The sequence below is a fragment of the Vicugna pacos genome, chromosome 12 (genome assembly GCF_048564905.1).
Source record: "Vicugna pacos chromosome 12, VicPac4, whole genome shotgun sequence".
In the NCBI taxonomy this organism is placed as follows: Eukaryota; Metazoa; Chordata; class Mammalia; order Artiodactyla; family Camelidae; genus Vicugna; species Vicugna pacos.
The window spans coordinates 35293809-35314483 of record NC_132998.1 but is presented as its reverse complement, the minus strand read 5'-3'; the positions used below and the strand labels follow the sequence as shown (position 1 = coordinate 35314483).

Genomic DNA, 20675 nt, shown 5'->3' with positions numbered 1-20675 from the left:
CCAGACTCTGAATTCCATATGTCTGCTACCATTGCCAAAAAGGAAACTTGTTTATTTAAGACACATTCAATAGAGACCAGCCAAATCCACACTGTGCTGACCAGTGTGATGGCCACCTCTAATTGAAGTGCCCTGTCACATACTAGGCAAGACTTCATTTCTTCCCAGTACTACTGGATGGTGTAGGCGGCTCTGGATGATGAATGGCCCATGATGCCTTTTTCAAAATTATAAGTAGCATGTCAGAATAAAAGAGAAATTTAATAATTGTAAGAGCAGAAGAGGAACGTTTAAGACTATAGGAATTTAGAGTTTATACCTGGCTATCAAATATTATTCCTAAAACCTAGAAAGTTACATATTCTAAGCAATCACTACTGGAGCCATCAATAGGCTTCATGGTAGCTTTTGAAAATAGAAAACAGCACCCCTTCCTCCAGGCCAATGCAACTCAGACCAAGGGCCTTACCCACAACTCACAGCCTCCTTAACTGCACAGGGCAGCCCTGGCCCCTGTTTCATTCCCTCACCTCACAGGCAACCACCCCTTGAAAAGCAATGTGTAATGGCCCCAGAGCCAGATGTAATTAATCCACAAGGGAACTACGTACAGAATCTCTAACGTCTCAGCTCTTCCTGAACCTCGACCATTTCTAGAACTGGTGCCACTGGAAGGAGGAAACATCGTTTTGTTTTTGCTTTTGTTTTTAAATAAAAAGGTCGATTACAACACATCTGGTTATTTTTCTAAATGCTAACAGCCAGGATAACTTGGGAAAGTGTGATGACACTTAAGAGCCAGAGGCAAAACTATTTTTGGGCAGAATAATCTAAATTCACCAACACCTCCTTGACTAAATCAGTGAGGATGTAGGACCACAGGACTGGTACTTTCAGTTAGATCCAGAGTATGCTTTTTCACACTGAAAAAGCTGGGTATTTAAAATAAAATGGGTGAGAGGAGCTAGAGTATAAAAATACTAGGTGAGTAAGAGAGTTTTTTGATATCAACCACATATACTTCAGTCTATTCTTCTAACATAAAGCAACCAACGATTCTGTAGGCAAAACCGAACCACCTACACTCTAGCTTCTGATCACAATAATCAAATGCTTGTTCTATTCGGCCTTTTGAGAAACAGAAATGGGTTACTGGATTATAAAGTAGGTCATAATATTATTCTTAAAAATTCCAAGAGAACCTACAAATAAGAACCAGATCAACTTAAAAAAAAAAAAAACCACTCAGTGCCTTTGAGGTATTAACATAGCCTCACCAGCTCTGATCACTTGGGCAAGACTAAGCAAAAATTAATGCAAATAAAATCAAGTATGAACATCTAAAGCAACAAAGCACGAAACAGATGGCCTTACTCGTCAGGTCAGGTTTTATATCTCTGGTGCCAAAGAGAAGTTAAGTGACTTAACTACCAGCTGTTCTGACTGGGTTTCCTGACCTTAGGGCATTACTTAACCACTATGATGACACAGTGAATTACAATGACCAAACGGACATATGGACAGACAGGGAGCTCTGCAGGGCTCCCAGCCTGTATGAAGGGCATTAAGAATCACTTCATATTAAGCAAAAGCAAAGCAGCTGCTGAGGTCAAAGAGCTCTGATAAATATGCAGAAAGCAGTGTGATACTATGAAGTAAAAGAAAGGGGAGGATGGGCTCCACGTAACAATTTGACTTTGTTCTAAAATGAAAATATTTGACTAATGGAGTTATTCTTCCCTCTACGTTCAGACCTGGTGATACCATGCACAATCATCAATGAGAAACTATATAAACAGGACTGAAACAGATCTTTTGTCTCAAATCTCTAATCCCTTTAATAACATTAACTGGTAGTCATCACAATATAACCTAAGTGATCATCTTTAGAAGATGAAATACTAGAATTTCTGTAGTTTCCTGCCCCAACTGAAAGAATTCTGAAAGCAAGCGAATATGCCCAAAGATACGTTATACCCTATATAGCATGGTAGAGATTTCAAGCAACAATTTTTAAATCAATTTCAGAACAATCACTTAGTGCAAGGGCTCAGAGAAACCGAGTTCAAAGTCTGGCTTTGCCATTTAGTATTGGGTTATATTTGGCAGTTGACTTATTTACTTCACTTAAAAAATAGAAATAACATCTATTTGATAGGATCGTTATGAGGTTTAAAATAGATAATTTATGTAACATAGCATACTGCAAGGCACAGAGAAAGCACTCAGTAGAAGGCCATTTATTTAATCAAAGGAGATTTGGTTAATTTAAATGATCACATGGCCACCATTTAAGATCCACAAGTCCTAGGAAGTCTGGAAAGAGAGCTCTCAAACAGACATATATAAAGAGAAGGAAATATCAAACCAAGGTGAGGAAAACACCTCAGCAGAAAAGACAAAGGCACTCCTAACAATGAACTTCATTCAGTGAAGGATAGGCTTCATATGAAGGAAGCTGCTCAAGAGTGAAAGTTCGGAGTGGGGTGGGAATAGCTCAAGTGGTAGAGCACATGCTTAGCATACATGAGGTCCTGTGTTCAATCCCCAGTACCTCCTCCAAAATAAGTAAATAAACCTCCCCCCACAAAAATAGGAAAGAAAAAAGTGAAAGTTTGGTAGCCAGGTCAATAGAAAATAAAGGAGGACTCTTTACAACTAAAGAACAAGTGACAATTAAATAGTTCACAAGGCTGAAAATACATAGGTATTCAGTAAAACAAAGACGAAGTGATTTTAAGATGATAGAAACTATACACTTCAATTAAAAAAAAACTAAGGAAATCTAAATGAAGTATGAACTTAATGATAATGTATCAGTATTGATTCCTTAATCACAACAAATGTACCACACTAATGTAAGACAATAGCAACAGAGGAAACTGGATGCGGGCTATGTGGGAACGTTGTACTATTTTAAAAAGATGGTATAAACTGAAGGCTTCTATGAAGAAACCTTTTATTCTCTTCATAATGCATTAAAAATAAAAGATATATTTTATTTACTATTAGACATCTGAATGTCCAAGTAGCTTTGCCTCTAACTCAATGAATTTTGAGACTCTCAAATTTTCAGGTTAATGCATACTCCAATCTAGAGAAATTGGTAAAACAAAGATGCTTCATTACTAGTATTATACTACTTAATAGCCCATCTTTGTTCAAAAGGCCTCAAAGTCTCTGATCGTTCCAAGATTTTTTTTAATCATGCTATTTGGACATTTATAAAATAAATTTATAGAAATGTCTATTAAATCAGTCTCCCAACAGAAAGCAAAAAAGATAACAGAAACCAACATTTTATCATTTATACTTAATTATATTAGATGTGTAAGATGTTTTTATCTTGAAAATGGCATTTATATACAATATAGCAATCTCTGGATTGGACAACTTCTGCCACAAAGAGGGAAAACAAATATAAATAATTAGAGTTTTACCAAACCAGGTATTATTCATCAGTTTCCTATCATTCATTTAACAGATACTGATTTAGTGGGATTAACAATAAACAAAACAGAAAAAAACCCTTGCTTTCATGGAGCTTACTTTCTAATGGAAAAATAAACCTACTAGGGTATGTTTCAGGAACAAACTCTATTTTGATTGATTTGATCAAACACTTGATAACATCAAAACTAAATAGTATAGGTTTTACCTGATATAAATACATTCTAAATAACAGCTCTTTGTCTTGAAGGACCTCCACTTAGCCTACAGCTGAGGAAGAGATGATATTCTGGACTAGGCTGGTGGCAGTAAAGAGGAAACAGAATCAGCAGGTTTGCTGGTAGTTTGGCTGGAGAGGTGAAAAGGAGAAATGAAGAGTAAGTCCTAGTTCTCCAGCTTTGGGAGCTATATACATGGATGGCACTACCATTTTGAAAACAGAAAGACTGCCTTTTAAGAATCTCTTTTCTCTTTGGACTCAATAGGGTACTGACTTAGAGACAATGTGCATATTGGACCCTTTTTCAAATCCAGGTCAAAGTCCAAGTGCTCATTGTAGATACTACAGAGTAAGTACCACATTAAACATTAATTGCAGAGTCTTGCTACTCCCTACAAACATCAGACAGATGAATCGAATTCCTCAGCCAAGTACACTGGTTCTTAGAAACTTAAGTATATTTAAAATTTTTAAATTTTTATTATTATTATTTTTAATGGAGGTACTGGGGACTGAACCGAGGACCTCATGCATGCTAAGGATGCACTCTACCACTGAGCTATACCTCCCTACTAAGTATATTTTAAATTGCATAATCTCCACCCATGTCTAATTCCTCCCAATGCAGTAACAGCTTAAGTGATAAAATTCATGAGTTTGGACTTTAAAACATTTTTATGAGCTATATCACCTAGTTTAGCAAATTCAAAACAAAGAAATGATAGTGAGCTACAGTGACATAGTAAAGTGATACATAAAGTATCAGCAAGCTACAGTGATACCTTACAAATTTTAAAGTACAGCCACCATATTGGACAATGTAGATATTGAACATTTCTGTGTCACAGAAAGCTCTTTTAATGCTATTCTAGAGTCTCTAATATGGAAAACTATTAATGGGAAATCATGTATAACTCAAACAATAGCTCCTCCCAAGCCACTTGGATACCTTGTTGATTTCCAAAATACTCACTGAATTATCTAACAAGCCTGTTAGATATTTTAAAGCAGTCATATTCTATCATATAACAGAAGTTCATTCATTTAGATGAAATCAGACAGCAGCAGTCCTCAGGATTAAACTATTCATGTGCTACCTTTGTGGGGTACTTTTGGTAGAAGAGTAAATATGAGCTTTAATAGCACAGTACGAGTGTTGAATTGAAACAAGAGATGCTTTTGGCTTCACCCACATTATCCTGGTGACAAACCACTCTTAGTAATGGCTCACGACCTGTTTAATACCCTGTTGTGAAGACACCCACTAATGTTGAGCTCTGCTGAATTACATTTGCACATACCAGACAGGATGTTAACATGAGGTTGGCAAATGATCTACTCTCACTCCTACATTAAAGGCTTAGGAGGTTTTGAAAATGTACAGATCAAGGTGGGTTTTAGATGATTCACTTTGTTCCACATCAGTGGGGAAAAGACTAAGGTCATCTATCAGGACTGAGAAGATAAGGGAAATACCTTGAGCTAATTGTCTATTCTTACAGCGCTTATGCTTTGTTCCGAAAATATGGAGGTAAGAACCACGACATATATTTTTAAAAAATCAAACACACTGGTAAAGCTTTTAATCGCTTCTCTACCTATTGGAATCAGAACTTTCTTCATTAAAATGGAACTTTAGTACAGGGGGAAAAAGGCATTTGAAAGGGAGGGAATAAGATGAAGAAGAAGGGGAGGAGGAGGGGTGAGGGAGAGGAGGAGGAGAAGAAAATAAAGGCAATTTGAGATCCTACCATATATTGTACACTACCAGGTTCTTCCATGTACTTTCTTCCACTGATTCCTTACAACCTGAGAGATGGGTATTTTTATCCCCATTTTACAAATGAAGAAAGCTAGACCCAACAAGTCAAACTATCTTCTAAAATTTGCACACATGGTAAGAGGTAGAATCTACTAAGACAATGCTTCTCCAAGTGTGGCCTACAAACTGTTATTGGCATGCGAAGATATTACTCAAAAAAGTGATAATGGGGGGAAGGTATAGCTCAAGTGGTAGAGTACATGCTTAGCATTCATGAGGTCCTGGGTTCAATCCCCAGAACCTCGTTCAAAAATAAATATAAAATCTAATTATTTCCCACTCCACCCACCCAAATTAAAAATAAAAAGTGAGAATAAAGGTTTGGAAACTTTTCTATCAATTTGACATAGTCAAGAATTTTTATTGTGTTTTACAAAAGTTTTGGTCTACCATGGATGGACAATTTAAAAATCCAGTCGCCCACCACAATAGTGTGAGAAGCACTACACTAGACTATAAGCATCCTTAACATATGTTCCATACATGATTTGATCAAATAGTACAGTAAAGTTCAACACAGCATTTTTTGCCTTATGAGTTTACTAGTTCACGTGCAGATGCTTAAATTTCCTTGGAAATGTCCTATTTCTATTTAAACATGTCAATCAGAACACCTATCAAATAGGTATAAGCTGCTTGTCCTACAGATGTGTTCTGAGTTTTCCAGAAAACAGCAGTTTAGTGTTTTCTTTTCCCCTTACAATTGCTTATACAATAGAGAAGCTTGGGGCACAGCAGCGAAAGTTCATGGAGTTTATTTGAAAAGTCATTTATTTATTAAGTTCATTGTAACTTACTTGAAGTGACAGTATGCTTGCCACCAGTTCTATTTGAGTGACCAAATACTGCTATATTTTTTTAAATGAATTTATAAAGGGAACTTACCAATATAGTCAAGAGTTATGTAACAAACAAACAAACAAACAAACAAAAACAAAGTGTAAATACAGGACAGAAATAGACTCATAGACAGAATACAGACTTGTGGTTGCCAGGGGGTCGGAGGGTGGGAAGGGATAGACTGGGATTTCAAAATTGTAGAATAGAAAAACAAGATTATACTGTATAGAACAGGGAAATATACACAAAATGTTATAACTCACAGAGAAAAAAATGTGACACAATGAGTGTGTATATGTCCATGAATGACTAAAAAATTGTGCTGAACACTGGAATTTGACACAACATTGTAAAATGATTATAAATCAATAAAGAAACGTTAAAAAAAGAGTTATGTCAGAAACTACTCATGGGAGAAAAATTTCTCAAAACAAAATTAGCAATCTTAAGAATTTTTTTTTAATGTTTCCAAAGCTAGAGATTTTTCACACAGGAATTAGGCTTCCATGTGTCCACTGGACCAAGTTTAAAGCACAGGGGGATCATTCTGTGAATGTGAAACACCTTTAAGTATAACACACTTTTCATGTTTATAAATATCTTTTAAAAAGAAAACTAAAATAATGATACTCTGTGCAGAGACATGGGTATGCATTTTGTAAACCTACTGTTTCTCAGCAATTCAATTTAAAGATGATGTTAATAATTACCATCTAAGTAGACTTCTTAGATGGCAGTTCAATTCACTTCCATTTCCTTTTTCATTGTTTCCTCTACTTTAACTTCTTCTTTTGTTGAGTCTTAATATCTTGCCAAAATATAATTAAAATAAAGTAACACTAAAAGCACTTTAACTGCCAATGAGTAATGAAACTTGTGAAAACTTGCAGGTACAAAGGAGTGGATGAGAAAAATGAGTATGCAGTCAGCCACATATCATAATTGTTTCCCAACATGTTCGTTCAAGTTGACAATTATCAAAATTGAAAATAGAACTCTAAAAAGTTAGGTGTTAAAATCTCTATTTTAAGTATCTTTCTAGGAGCTTATTCAGACAGAAGAACAATTTTGAACACTGATCATGACATTCTTTATAAACTGCTGGTACAAAATTCTACTGTAGCACACATCTTCTGCAAATGCCCAAGAAGAAATATCATCCTTTTAAAACCTCTTTATTATAAAGACAGAAAGTTTAAAGATTTTGGAGATACAGACATAAAAAGGCCCTGTTTTCAGAAATCATCTGGGTATACTACACATACATGAGAGACATACATTTTAGAAAACTCTATTCACATATATGTGTGAATTAAAAAATATAACCATGTATTAGAAACCACAAACATGTATATACATGTTAATAGAAGTAAATTTAAGTTAATTATGGTAAAAATACTGGGGAATAGTGAAAGATATAAAAGAGGATGGTTTTAGACTTCAAGAAAATTTTAGCAGATACTTACAATATGCAGAAGCTTTAACACATCCACAAACCTGTAAAAAACAGCAATGAAAGACATGTTTTAAATGAGCCAATGGGGAAGCGAATAGCCTTCTGAATTCTAAACTAGATACCTACACTTTCTCTGAGCTCATGATCTCCTTGGCAATATGATGGACTTTACTTTTCATTCCAGTATCTTCATCCTGTGGATAAGAGTGCATTAAGAAAACATGAACTCATAAAAGGATAATGAAGATCAGCCTGGAGCTAGTCAGATACACATTCAAACTCTGATACTTAATAGGTTTTGATTAGAATACATTTCCTACTATACAATGTCTCAAATGGCAAACCTGGAGAAGTGATGGCGATTATTAAACCATGATACAGGGGTTGCTGAGAGCAATGAGTAATCATCATCATCAGTGCTGGACTGATGGACTGCCCTGCAGTACCCCAGAGCCCTGTGGAGCACACTGTCAATAGTTCACAACTGAAGTGACACTCTACAGATATCACATGAGCATGAGTTCTTGGGGTGCACACAAGTAATTTAAGATTAGTGAATATTCAATAGGCAAGTATAAAAGAACTTCACCCTCAGGAAAGCCACTCTGAATCAAACAACTTAAATGCCATCTGAAAAGGGCTCTTCATAGTCTATACCATACATATGCTAAGATTATAGCCACAGGCACTCTCAATTTACTTACAATCCTTTTTAGAAATACACTTGTACAGTCAAGGCAGTTTTACTCTAAAGAGCTGAAAAAAAATTCTTTTAATATGTATTGCTTTGTGTGAAAATCAAATGCTCTAGGCAGGGACAAAACGTACACTTTTGGAAAAAAAAAAAAGAGGTGATTAGGAATGAGCCTCAATATTTAGGTAAGATTACTATTGTAGTTGTTTTCATTTAAATACTGACAGAGCTGGCTTTGACTCCAGGGCATTACAGGAAAGGAGCTTCTCTCCATTTCTATTCTGGTGAAAGATCTGAACACTACAGTTCCAGAGTGAAGGGCAAGAGAGTAAACAAGGAACAAGCAGTTACAAAATTTTAGTTATTACATGTAAGGTGAAAATTATGACTACTGCCATTAAAAATGCTCTGTTGTTTCTGTTGAAGAAATGCCAGATCTGGTTTTAGAAAGAGAGGTCCCTGTACATTCACACCGACACTGGCAGTGCCAGGACCCAGGTATTTTGCGCTCCCCAGAGTGCAGTGAGACAGAGTGCAGTATTTTGCGCTCCCCAGAGTGCAGTGAGACAAGGTAATGTCACAATAAGGATAACAAATGACCAGGACAGTCTAGTAGTCAGTCACTAATAAAATGTCACAGGAAAAACAGTAATGGTAGTGACTACTATTTATTATTAAGAAAAAAGATAATAATGTGAAGGGGGAAGGGCAAAATAGGGGAAGGGGATTAACAGGTATAAACTACTATGTATAAAATAAATAAGCTACAAGGCTATATTGTATAGCACAGAGAATATAGCCAATATTTTATAACTTTAAATGAGTATAATGTAAAAAATTTTGAATTACTATGTTGTACACCTGAAATTGAAAAAAAAAGTTAGGAAGTGAACTCTCAGATTATCTCAAAGTTTTACCCAATGTTTGAATTTCTAAAAAAATTGATTGACAGATAGATAGATAGATAGACAGACAGACAGATAAGTGTTAAGTAGTGTTCTATTCTAAATTAAAATCATGGATCATCCTAACACATCTGCTTTCCTGAGTATCACATAGTCAAAGGGCTATCTTAGTGTTTGTTTTTTTTTTAATTCATCTGCTTACTCGCATTGTCAGTTTTCACCCCACCTCAACCAGGACTGAACAGTGCTGCCTGTGGTTGCCATGAGGTGCCCTGCTCAGATGGCCCTTCAAGAGAACCTGCTGTAGGGAGCCAAGCTGACCTCTAGCTACTGCACAGGAGTGTGACCACAGCAAGGACATCAGGCCATGAGTCCCTCAGACAGCCCCCAGCAATGCTGACCAGGAAGGGGTACAACCCAGGACCCCCTGCCTGATGCAGACCCCCTAGCAGCCTGGCCAAGACTTTCTCAGAACTGGCCTGGTCAGAGGCTGCTCCCACCAAGTTCTTCCTCCCCTCTCTCCACGGACAGGGTCACACCTGCAAGGAAGTCAAAGGCTTTTCCTACCATCCTGTTCCCTCTTCCCCTCCTTCCCCTCCCAGGCAACTCCCCCAGTAAGTCTCCTGCACATCCTGCACATCTGACCTCCTTGGCATCTACCCTAGGACACTATAGGCAGTCAACAAGTACTGTGTGAGGAATAAACCTCTAGAAAGAGTAATGCTATGGACAGCAGATGAACTTGAAGTTGCAAGGATAGAAGTTTGGGCTCCTGCTCTGCCATATATTATTTACAACCTTAGGAAGGCTTCTTGAGACCTTTGAGCCACAGCTTCATTAGATGTAAAATGAAGATAATACCACCAGGGTTGCCAGGAGGATTAAACAAAATAGTTTATCTAAGGTCTCTATCAAAAGGTTTCACACATAAGAACTGTCTGAATAATTACGAGCTCATTCTCCTCCTTACCCATTTTCTGTAGCTACCTCGAAGAATCCTTTACCTTTCCCCTTCACCAAGAATTCTGACCACTTTTTAACTAAATAAAGCCCCAAATAATCCTATATACCCACTAGTGAATCCCTTGTTCAATTGAGCCTAACTGATGAATAAACTTTATTTTCATTCCTGACTTGCCTATGATGGCTTTAAGGTTTATTTTAGTAGATTTCAGAAAGTGAAATCTCATCAGACATAGGTATCTTAAAACTCTGAAACTTATGCTATTTCCCTAAACCTTTAAGTAAAACATGCTTTAAAAAACAACAACAAGCCAATCAAAATCTAAACTGCAGTTCTGTACCAACATCTTTCGGCTAAGTTTTTTAGCCCCTTTAAAAAAAAGTTTTAAGTTTGTGGCATTCTAGATCATTATGGGGTTTTCCAAGAAAATGTAGTACACACTGACTATGCATAGATTTCTGCTGAGCAGATTTTAAAGAAGACTGAAGCACAATGTGTGTGCACTTACACACGCATTTTAAAAAGCCTCTAGGTGGGTAAACTAAATTGTTAGTGGTGGTCACTCACAGGGATCAGGACTAGGAGGCATGAGAATGAGGAATTCTTACTTTTATATACTTCAGTTTTACAGGACTGCTACATAACCTGTGTGTGAGGTCATGCAAAGTGAAAATGTAGGTGCCTTGTGAAAAATTATTAAGAATATGGAGACTGTGATAGCAGAGCATTAAAACTAAGTGAGGGCCCTGTGTGACTATACAGGTTGCTGGCTCATGAAACCGACCCTGAGCCTTTATCATTTTTATTAACCTAATTGTTTTTTAATTGAGTATAGTTGATTTATAATATATTAGCTTCAGGTGTACAATATAGTGATTCAAAATTTTTACAGACTATATACTCCATTTAAAGTAACTGTAAAATATTGACTATATTCCCTGTGCTGTACAATGTACCCTTGTAGTTTATTTATTTTATACATAGAAGTTTATACCTCTTAATCCCCTACCCCTATCTTGCCTTAGTTCTTTATTTGGGAAAAATTTTTTACCTGCTTCCAGAATTTCAGTGTCAGAACCAAGGTATAAAAATAGGTGCAGTTTAACAATGAATGAAATGCTTCTGAAAATTACATTTTAATATAAATACATGAAATATAAGAAAGAACTTTAAGTTTTGTTTTTTTTTTTTTTACTACACTGAAAACCACTGGATCGTAAATGGAGGTTGAAGTTATGGAAGTGAAGATCAAACACAAGGAATAGATAAAGTGAGAACTGGAAGAGCAAATCCCAAAGATGACTCACTTAAAACAGGGATTTGCCAAGATTCAAAGTTGATTATTAGCAGAGTTGGCAAGAGAACCAAGATTTCCCAATACCTAACCCAGAAATTCTTCTATTATACCCTGTATCTCTCTTCATTATCTGCTGCTAATCATGGCATAACCTAACATTCGCTGCTAAATACATACCCACATATATCTCCTCTCTCTTCCCTTCCCCTCATCTCAAGATTAAACAAATCCAAACATTCTGCAATATTTGGTTAAAGTCTTTTTATGAAAAAAATTGTTATATATAACACTAAGGTTGTTCTCCTTCTCCAGGAGTAAACACTAATCTTACAGTGTGTATCTGTCCCTCCCATTCCTTTATATTTTACTACAGAAGAACTTACATGTAATGTAAAGAAATCCTAGCCCTCCATCCCAATATAAATATTGTTACACAAACAATATCCAAAGTAGGCTATGTAACCAACTACTTATAAAAATAATCTTTAAAGAGCAATTCGATTATTAATTCATAATGCCTAACAGTCAAGTCTAATTAGCTTTACTACTTGACCTTAGCTCGCAAACTCTATTTTTTAGAAGGACAATGAGATAGATGACTTTGACCTCTACCCCTCATTTATTCTTGTTTTCTAAGACAGGTTGTTGAATGATTGCTGCTAACAGTTTTGATAAGTTTTGCTCAACTGAGCAAGATGGGGCATAAGACACTCAACTCCATTGACCTACTTTTTGAACTACAGGTAGATAACATTCCTTAGGAAGCAGTCTAAAGCACAGCCTGACTTTAAAGACCATGTATCAGTCATGCACTAATAATCATGACTGTGTATACTGAACACATACACATATACAGATAATTGTTACTTTGAAAAGTATTTTAGCAAATCAATGCTTTCTAACTATTATAATAGTTTATCACCTGTAGCTAAGACATTTAATATTTGTAAAATACAGTATATCTTTTAAAAATTAGAAAGCCAGAAGAAATGCATTAAAAATTGAAAACAGAAACCTAAACCACTGAAAGAAGTGAAGCCTTGATTCTGCACTCCATTTTCAAATGATGTGAGGACCCTTATATGGTCAAGAGGGAATTTTATTAATAACTTTAAATAAACCTAGGCACACTATAGCTGCTGAAATATTTAATTGGTAGAACCAAGTAAAATGTGTATCAGCTCTATACAAAAATTTCAAGTAGGTGTACTTTACTTTTGGCATCTACCCTTTATTTCCTTTCCTCTTTCTATCACCCTCCCCTTGTTAAGTCTTTACTCTGAATCTTTTTTTTAGAACTGTGAAGAGTGACTCCACTGTAATGTTATCCCTAGGCAGATACCATGCTTCTGTGATAGCAGGGGACACAAATACTTCAAATTAGGAGAAAAACGTGGTGGGCCTAACATCCTTATCTGTAAAATGAAAGCATTAAACTTTCAACCTTAAAACCCTCATATTTAAGCGTTAAATATCTCAGATCTCAGGTGTTATATGGCAAGTCAGTGAGACAAAAGATAGTGATTTAGAGGCAGCACAGGGACTGGTAACTAAAGTATGTGTATCTTTTCTAGAAACTGAGATTACAAACTTTGGGGAAAAATGGTGGGTACTGGCATAAAGATAGACATGAAGATCAATAGGGAAAAAATTGAAAGAAATAAACCCTTACATTTATGGTCAGTAAATTTTTGACAAAGTTGTCAAGACAATTTCATGGGAAAATAATAGGGTTTTTTTCAACAAATGGTTGAAAATTGCTTTAACAATTGGATAAACACAAGCAAAAATATGAATTTATACTCCAACTGACACCATATACAAAAATTAACTAAAAATGTATCATAGACTTCAATGTAAGAGCTAAAATTATAAAGCTTCTAGAAGTAAAGACAGAAGAAAATCATTATGATCTTGATTTAAGCTAATAGTTTTTAGATACAACACCAAAAGCATGATGCATGAAAGAAAAAAATGTTGATAAGTTGAATTTCATAAATTTAAACTTTATGCTTTAAAAGACATCATAAGGAAAACAAAAAGATAAGCCACAGGTGGGAAAAAAATACTTGCAAATCATGACTCTGTATCCAGAATACATTAAAAAACACTTATATCTCAATAAAACTCGGTTAAAAATGGGTAAAAGAGGTAAATAGACATTTCACTAAAGAAGATATAAGAATAGCCAATAAGTGTATGAAAAGATATTTACATAATTAGTCATCAGGGAAATGCATCAAAATCACAATGAGATACTACTTTATACCCACAGAGTGGTATAATAAGAAATCAGAAAATAGCAAGTGTTGGTAAAGACGAAGAGAAACTGGAACCTTATATATTGCTGGTGGGAATGATAGTCCTTACTGACGTATTGTGATTTGGGGTTTTAGCTGTATCAATGAAGGCAGAATTTGTATTTCTTATCCTCCTTGTTTTTCTGAGATCATTCACAAGAGGAAGAAAGCGCCCTTTTTACTCCATCTTTTAAAAATCTGAAGTTAGTAACTGACTATCCATCATTTGATAGCAAGGTCAGTAAGAGAAAACAGCTCCACCATCAGCTGATTCATTGCTCTATAGCTAAGCTTGAAAAAATCACTGATCACTAGCACCATCAGGTAGATCTTAAACTTCAGATTCCTAGGTTAACTACCCGGGAAATTCTGATTCTGTAGGTCTGAAATGGGACATGAAAGTAGATATTAAAAGAGGGAATTAAAGATAAATAAGAAATATCTTCAGCCTTCAAGAAGTGAACAAGGGGAGCAAATCACATATACAAACAACCATACGTAAAGACAACTGTGAAATGTGCTGACATCTTGAAGGAGAAAAAGATGACAATCAGGAAAGAGTCACAACAAAGAATAAATCATTTGCATGACAGAGACATTATGCTGTACACCAGAAACTGACATGTTATAACTGACTATACTTTAATTAAAAAAAAAAAGAAAAGAAGAAAGTATTTGATAACCTTCAGTCATTCCTTACATAAGCCATCAAGTACCTTCATGCTAGATACTATAGACACCTACTGATGAAAGCCAGAAAGCTGGATTCCTTTATCTTCTCCACCTTCTACGATCACAACTGAGTCAGTCTTGTCGATTTGTGCTTCTGAATATCTCTTTAGAGCTTAATTAATCCTTTCCTATCATTCCATATTGCCTCCTTACTTCTTGCCTACACCACTGCAGTAAACTTAAGTGGCTTCCTTGCTCTAGATGTACCCCACAGCAACCCATTCTCTACACTGCCCCCAGAGTACTAGTTCAAAAATGCAAACATAATCACATTTGTTCTCAGGTTGAACCACATCAGCAGCTCCCTATCATTCACGGGCAACAAAGACTGAACTTTCTTTGCCATGTGTGCAAGACACTCCACAACGTGTCTAGTTCTCTTCACTAGTCTCATTTCTACTCCTTCACACTGTGTACTCGCTACTCCTGCCAAACTGGAACCACCTGCAATTCCAAGAGTGCTCTGCCCTTACATGTCTGTCCTTCAATGCCTTTCCTTCTGCTTTGACTTTTCTCTTCAACTCCTCCCCTCTCTAAAGAGTTCTGCTTGTTGTATTTCCAGTCATCCTTTAAGATGGCACTCAAAAGTTTTCTCCTTTATGAAGGCTGCCTTGATAGTCTCTCCTCAAATGGCAAGTTTATTCTTTTATTCACATAGTATGTATGGGAGTTAACCCAGTGAGTTGTGTTTATTTGCTGACATGTCTAAATTCCCTCTAGTCTGTGACTTATACATCCTTGCAACTTTCTGCACATAGCACAGTGCCTGGTCCACCATGCAGTTAACATCTCAGAATCTAAGGCAAGTGCACACTGCTTTTGAGTGTGTTGAGCAACATGAAAATATAAACTCAAACAAATGAAAACCTTATTACAGCTATTTCGTCATGTAAAAAAGCAGGATGTTGGACTAGATAAGGCCTTTTGCAATTCTAAAATTCTAGGACTCTGTGTATTCTAAAACCTATTTTACCTTTTAGACTAGGAAATCTACAGAGCTAAAGAGGGACAGTAACTATTAGAAAATGATTCAATGGATTACAACCGTTCTTAAAATACAAAGTCAAAGAAAAGCAAAAAACAAAACAAAATAAAAAAGCTCTATATTATTTCTCACTTGTGAAAACAATGACTGATTCTGACCCAAGTCGGACGATGATGGAAAAATACATCCCACTGTAAAAACTCAAGAAAGAGGCCATATTTGGTGTCTGAACTTTTCAGTTAATGAAAGTCCTCGCTTAAATTACACTGCATTTCAAAGGAGTTTGCTTGTTAAATAACTTCATCTCCACAAAGTGCACTGCTGTGGAAGTTGAAAGATGAGGCACAAATGAAATTACTTTGTCAAGATCATAAAATAATTCTAACAAACTCCAAAACAGAACCTTTGATCTGAAATCCAGTTTTATGTTCCGATCTCTTGATAATAGCCCAGCTTTGTAAATTCTTAACTGTGTTCTCCTCTTTTCATATTTGTTCACTACAATTAAAGTTCAGTGAAATGTACCCATTACTTCTTAAGAGAATTCGTAAAACGCCTCTGCTATACTGCTCAAGAGTTCTACTAAAAAACAAAAAACTGAACAACCAGGTCTACTGGAGAAACATCTCATCATCAAATTATTCCCCAAATGAGGTGACACTATGACTAACTTCTAAAAAACAAAGTTCTCTTAAGTTTTCACCCCTCTTTTCAAGAGGGTATATATCATATGAACTGTTCTACAAAGAAAATTTGAAAAAAAGGAGGGGGCTGGAGGGGGCAGGGAAGTCAACATTCAGGAAAGGTGAACAATGGTCAATATTCTAACCATAATGAAGCAGAATGAATAGATCTCATTTTTGAACAATCATTTATTAAGCACTGAAAGTAAGACCAAAAATATAGAACTAAAATGTGGAAAAAAAAATAGATATTAGATGGCTATTCACTTGCACCCCTAACCTGTTGTTTCATCAACATCATTCAGTTTCTGTGGCTTATACCAAGTTGTTAATAGGGACAGATTTTGGTTAAAACTCCCAATTCAGGAGGTCCAAGGACAGTAACCTAACCTGTACTTTAAAAAGAGAAAAAACAAAAAAACAACTCCCTTTCTTCAAGTAAAAGAAGAAAAACGTACATATGTCAGATCTATATCCTGGGATGATCTGGAAGATTAAGTGTAATAAGCCGCACAGCTCACAGACAAGCACAAGCAAACAGGTGTGGTGCAGTGGTAATTTTCTTCCTTTCATGGCAGCACTTTTACCTTTCCAGTAGTAACTTTTTGATCATCGGTTTGCTTTTTCTTCACAAAGTTAAGACAGGGCACGGTGGTACATTTCCTTTCCTCCTTCCTCCTTCTGAGTCTGGCACCCTCATAGAGAAGCATTATTGGCATCTAGACACATTATCAGTGATGTGCCTCCTTTATGTCCATGAAAACAGTACCTGTTATGGTTCGAGTTATGTCCCCCAAAATACAAGTTCAAGGCCTAACCCCACAGACCTCAGAATGTGACCTTATGTAGAGACAGGGCTGTTTCAGATACAATTAGTAAGTTAAAATGAGTTCATATCAGACTATAGTGGGCCCTTGATCTAATATGATTAGTGTCCTTATAAGAAGAAGAGACACAGACACACACATATAAAGGGAGCATACCATATGATGATGGAGGGAGAGACCAGCTATAAGCCAAGGAACTCCTAGGATTGCTGGCAAACCACAAGGAAGAGGTAAGTTAAGATTCTCCTGCACAGGTTTCAGAGGGTGCATGGCCTTGTGATATCTTGATTTTGGAATTCTGACTTCTAGAACTACCAAACAATGAATTTCTGTTTTAAGCCACTCAGTTTGTAGTACCTGGTAACAGCTGCCTTAGGAAACTAAAACATCCTATCACAAACATCATAGAAGTACATTACATGTGTTCAATGTGTATAAACTTCTTGACCTACAAAGTGTTTTGGCAACTATTATCCTGTTTGAGCCTCATGAAAATTCAGGGGAACATTATTGTCCCACTGTAGAAACTGAGAAAGAAGTTATAAAAGAAGGTCTCTTCCTATGCTTTTACTTGAAGGACTTCTTTTGGAAACTGATATCACTTTCCTTCCTTGGGTTGCTAGTTGGCTAAAGCTGAATTTGTCGCCCATCCTTGGCTAATGACTACATGATATGCATTGCTGTGTACTAATCTTCCACTTATTACTATCATTTTCCACTTATCAGGATTTTAAATTTTCTTTAGCAACTTTATTGGAATATAATTCACATTCCATGAAATGTATTTTTGCCCTTTTAAAGTGTAAAATTCAATGGTTTTTAATATATTCAGGGTTGTGCAACCATTATCACAATCTAACTTTAGAACATTTTCATCACCCCCAGAAGAAATTATTGGTTACTCTCAATTCCATGATTCAAAACTTTATAGCATAAAAATGAAGTCTTGCAAGTAATAAATAATAAACAAATAGTCATTGAGTTCTCATCATGTACTAGACAGTATTCTAAGACTTTATATATACCAAATCATTTGGTTGTCAAAATTCTATAAGTACTATGTTTTTCTTCATAAAAAGGGAATCTTTCCTAAAGAGGTTAAATAATTTGGCCAAGGTTACCCAGATCATAGGTGGTGACCCTAGTATTTAAATCTAGACAATTACACAACATGTGCCATTCATTTAAGGCTGAAAATGAATTTAAACAAAGGAAAAATTTATTAAACAGGAACCATAAGGGACTGATAAATTATAGCAGAGGAGTTAGGTGACAAAGATTTTCTCTATGGCTTGATATGCTTGCTATGTGGATCCTTTCAAACTCCATCTTCCTGTAACATTCCAACACACTCTGTGCCTGTTGCTAATATACTAATTTTTCCCACTGTGATTATGTTTTATGATTTAATATATCTTATGAATTATGATCTAAACTGAATTAGATAGTCATATCAAACTAGAGAAACTATAAAATGAACCCCCAAGTACTTGTGACACATCTTAAATAATTACCAACACGTGGACAATTCTGTTTCATGGATACAGAAAAAACAAATATACGGGATTATTTCAGAGCAAATCCTGATGTACTATTGACAGCAATCTTTTTCTCTCTCTAAACATAAATAATTTCTCCAAAACTACTGAATAGTCTCTAAGCAATATATACTTGGAAACACAAAAACATCTTAGGCACCACATTACAGCAGGAATTAAATTTAAACTAGAAAGATGTTTTATAAGTTTTAAACAACTAAGTAGGGGTTTTATACATATCATGCTGAGTGTCCTGAGAGGTCAATAAACATGAAAGTAGAAACATTTAACTATCAACATTTACCTGTTTATCTTCCAGCAGGTCAGGCTCCCCTTTACTAGAACCAGAGCTGACATCATCTTCATCAGAACTGTTGATGACTTCCTCCTCATCTGAAGGAAGGTCACCAAGACCAAGGTCCAGGTCATTGGGTCCCTCCTGGGATGCTCCAGTGCTGCTTCAATAGAAAGTATCACATTAGTCACCTTTGGAAACAAGGAATGCTACCAAAAACAAACAAAATCAATCATCTTACTCACATGATGTAAACAAGGCACATCTAAGGGATTCAGAAGGATAGAAAGATATCAGCCAAACTCGCCTTTCCCACCTCAGCTGTCAAAAACCCAAGTTCATTTTGGGTTTAAAATTGACCATCTTGAAAAACATGTATTTTTGTGACAGGAGGGTAAGTAAGTTTCCCGCTGTCCCCATCCTATGCTTCAATATACCCTTATTCTAGATGGTCAGGTCTCTACTAGCACAAATCTTCTAGCCTCCTAGAAGGTGGGCTGGGATATCTACCACATTAATGTTCTGACATTACAAGAGGTGCTGCTTCCTTGGGCCTCAGTGGTTTGTTTTTTGTTTTTAAAAAGCAACTCACAAATCTACAAGGATTGAAAGCTAATGATGGTGATCACAATCCACAATTCAAGTGCTACACCGGACATGTGCCCACCTCCCTGGTTATCACCAACTGCCTCTCATGTAATCACATCACAAGACATAGGAAGGAATGAGGAATGGAGAGTCAGCTCCAGACCTGCTGAAGCAGAAACTCTAGAGGTTCAGGGCCCCTAGGGGAAACATGTTAAAGTCTGAGAACCACCGTACCAGACCGTTTACCAACTCCTCCTCGGCAGACTGACATTATCAACATTTCTCACTCTGTACTGAGACAGATCTCTTGAATCTAAAAGCCATTGTTGCAGCCAATCTGTTGGGGGAATTCCATAGGAAAAGTTCCCAAGTAAAGCAAAAGAAATAATTCTTTCTAGCTTTAGTTGTAAAGACTCAGGAACAAACTGCCTACAGCAACTGCTTTCCTTTCTGCAGTCTTTAAGAATATCTGCAGAATAGAAGAGTCAGTAAAAGAGCCACAGAAAATCATCAGGGGAAACACTCAGGCAGAATAAAGACAGTCCCATTTCACTCTGGCAGGCCCCTTTCCCAGGTCATGGGCAGGTCACTCAACTGTGATGACTCCTACAAGTAATAAGAATTTCTAACAGGAATCTTAAAAGCTAAAGATAAATTTTCTGCCAGTTCCTGATTATATACTGTAGGATTCAGACTTGACTCAGAAGCCATTCCTGAAGCCCAACTGTTACACAAACCAGTTAGATGAAGGCAGAATGCCAAAAGGAACATTTCCTTCTGCCAAAGACTGGATTTCCTATTACTCAGTGGCTGGGGGCCTGAGGGAATCATATCACAGTCTCAATTAGGTGGGTGCATACCTTATCATAGCGCCCCATGACTTGAAGAAGACTCACCCCTGGGGTGGGGTGGGGGGTGGAGAGCGGAAGCTTTCTACTCAGATCACTGGCAGGATTCACTTGTCTCTGGGTCCAGGGATGTGAGCCCAACCCCACTGGGTAGCTAGTTGATCTAGATGAGTGAGAGTCATTGCCAGCTAGGATATACAGACTGCAGGATCCAGCCACATAAATAGAATA

The 20675-nt window shown here is 36.4% G+C and overlaps 1 protein-coding gene across 3 annotated transcripts in view; it reads right to left on the bottom strand.

The window, feature by feature from the left end:
- FGD6 (FYVE, RhoGEF and PH domain containing 6) overlaps nucleotides 1–20675 on the bottom strand; it is a 96196-nt gene that overhangs the window by 42442 nt on the left and 33079 nt on the right. For 2 of the 3 annotated variants that reach the window (XR_012078509.1, XM_015248294.3), the window contains exons 3-5: nucleotides 19018–19171; nucleotides 7915–7982; nucleotides 7799–7829 (exon numbers count right to left, since the gene is read on the bottom strand). Coding sequence is in view for 2 of the 3 variants with exons in the window: in XM_015248294.3 (XP_015103780.2) it covers nucleotides 7799–7829; nucleotides 7915–7982; nucleotides 19018–19171 (253 nt within the window). In the remaining variant the exon portion in view is untranslated. The remainder of the gene's footprint in view (nucleotides 1–7798; nucleotides 7830–7914; nucleotides 7983–19017; nucleotides 19172–20675) is intronic. The other variant, XM_006197909.4, reaches the window with a different exon arrangement.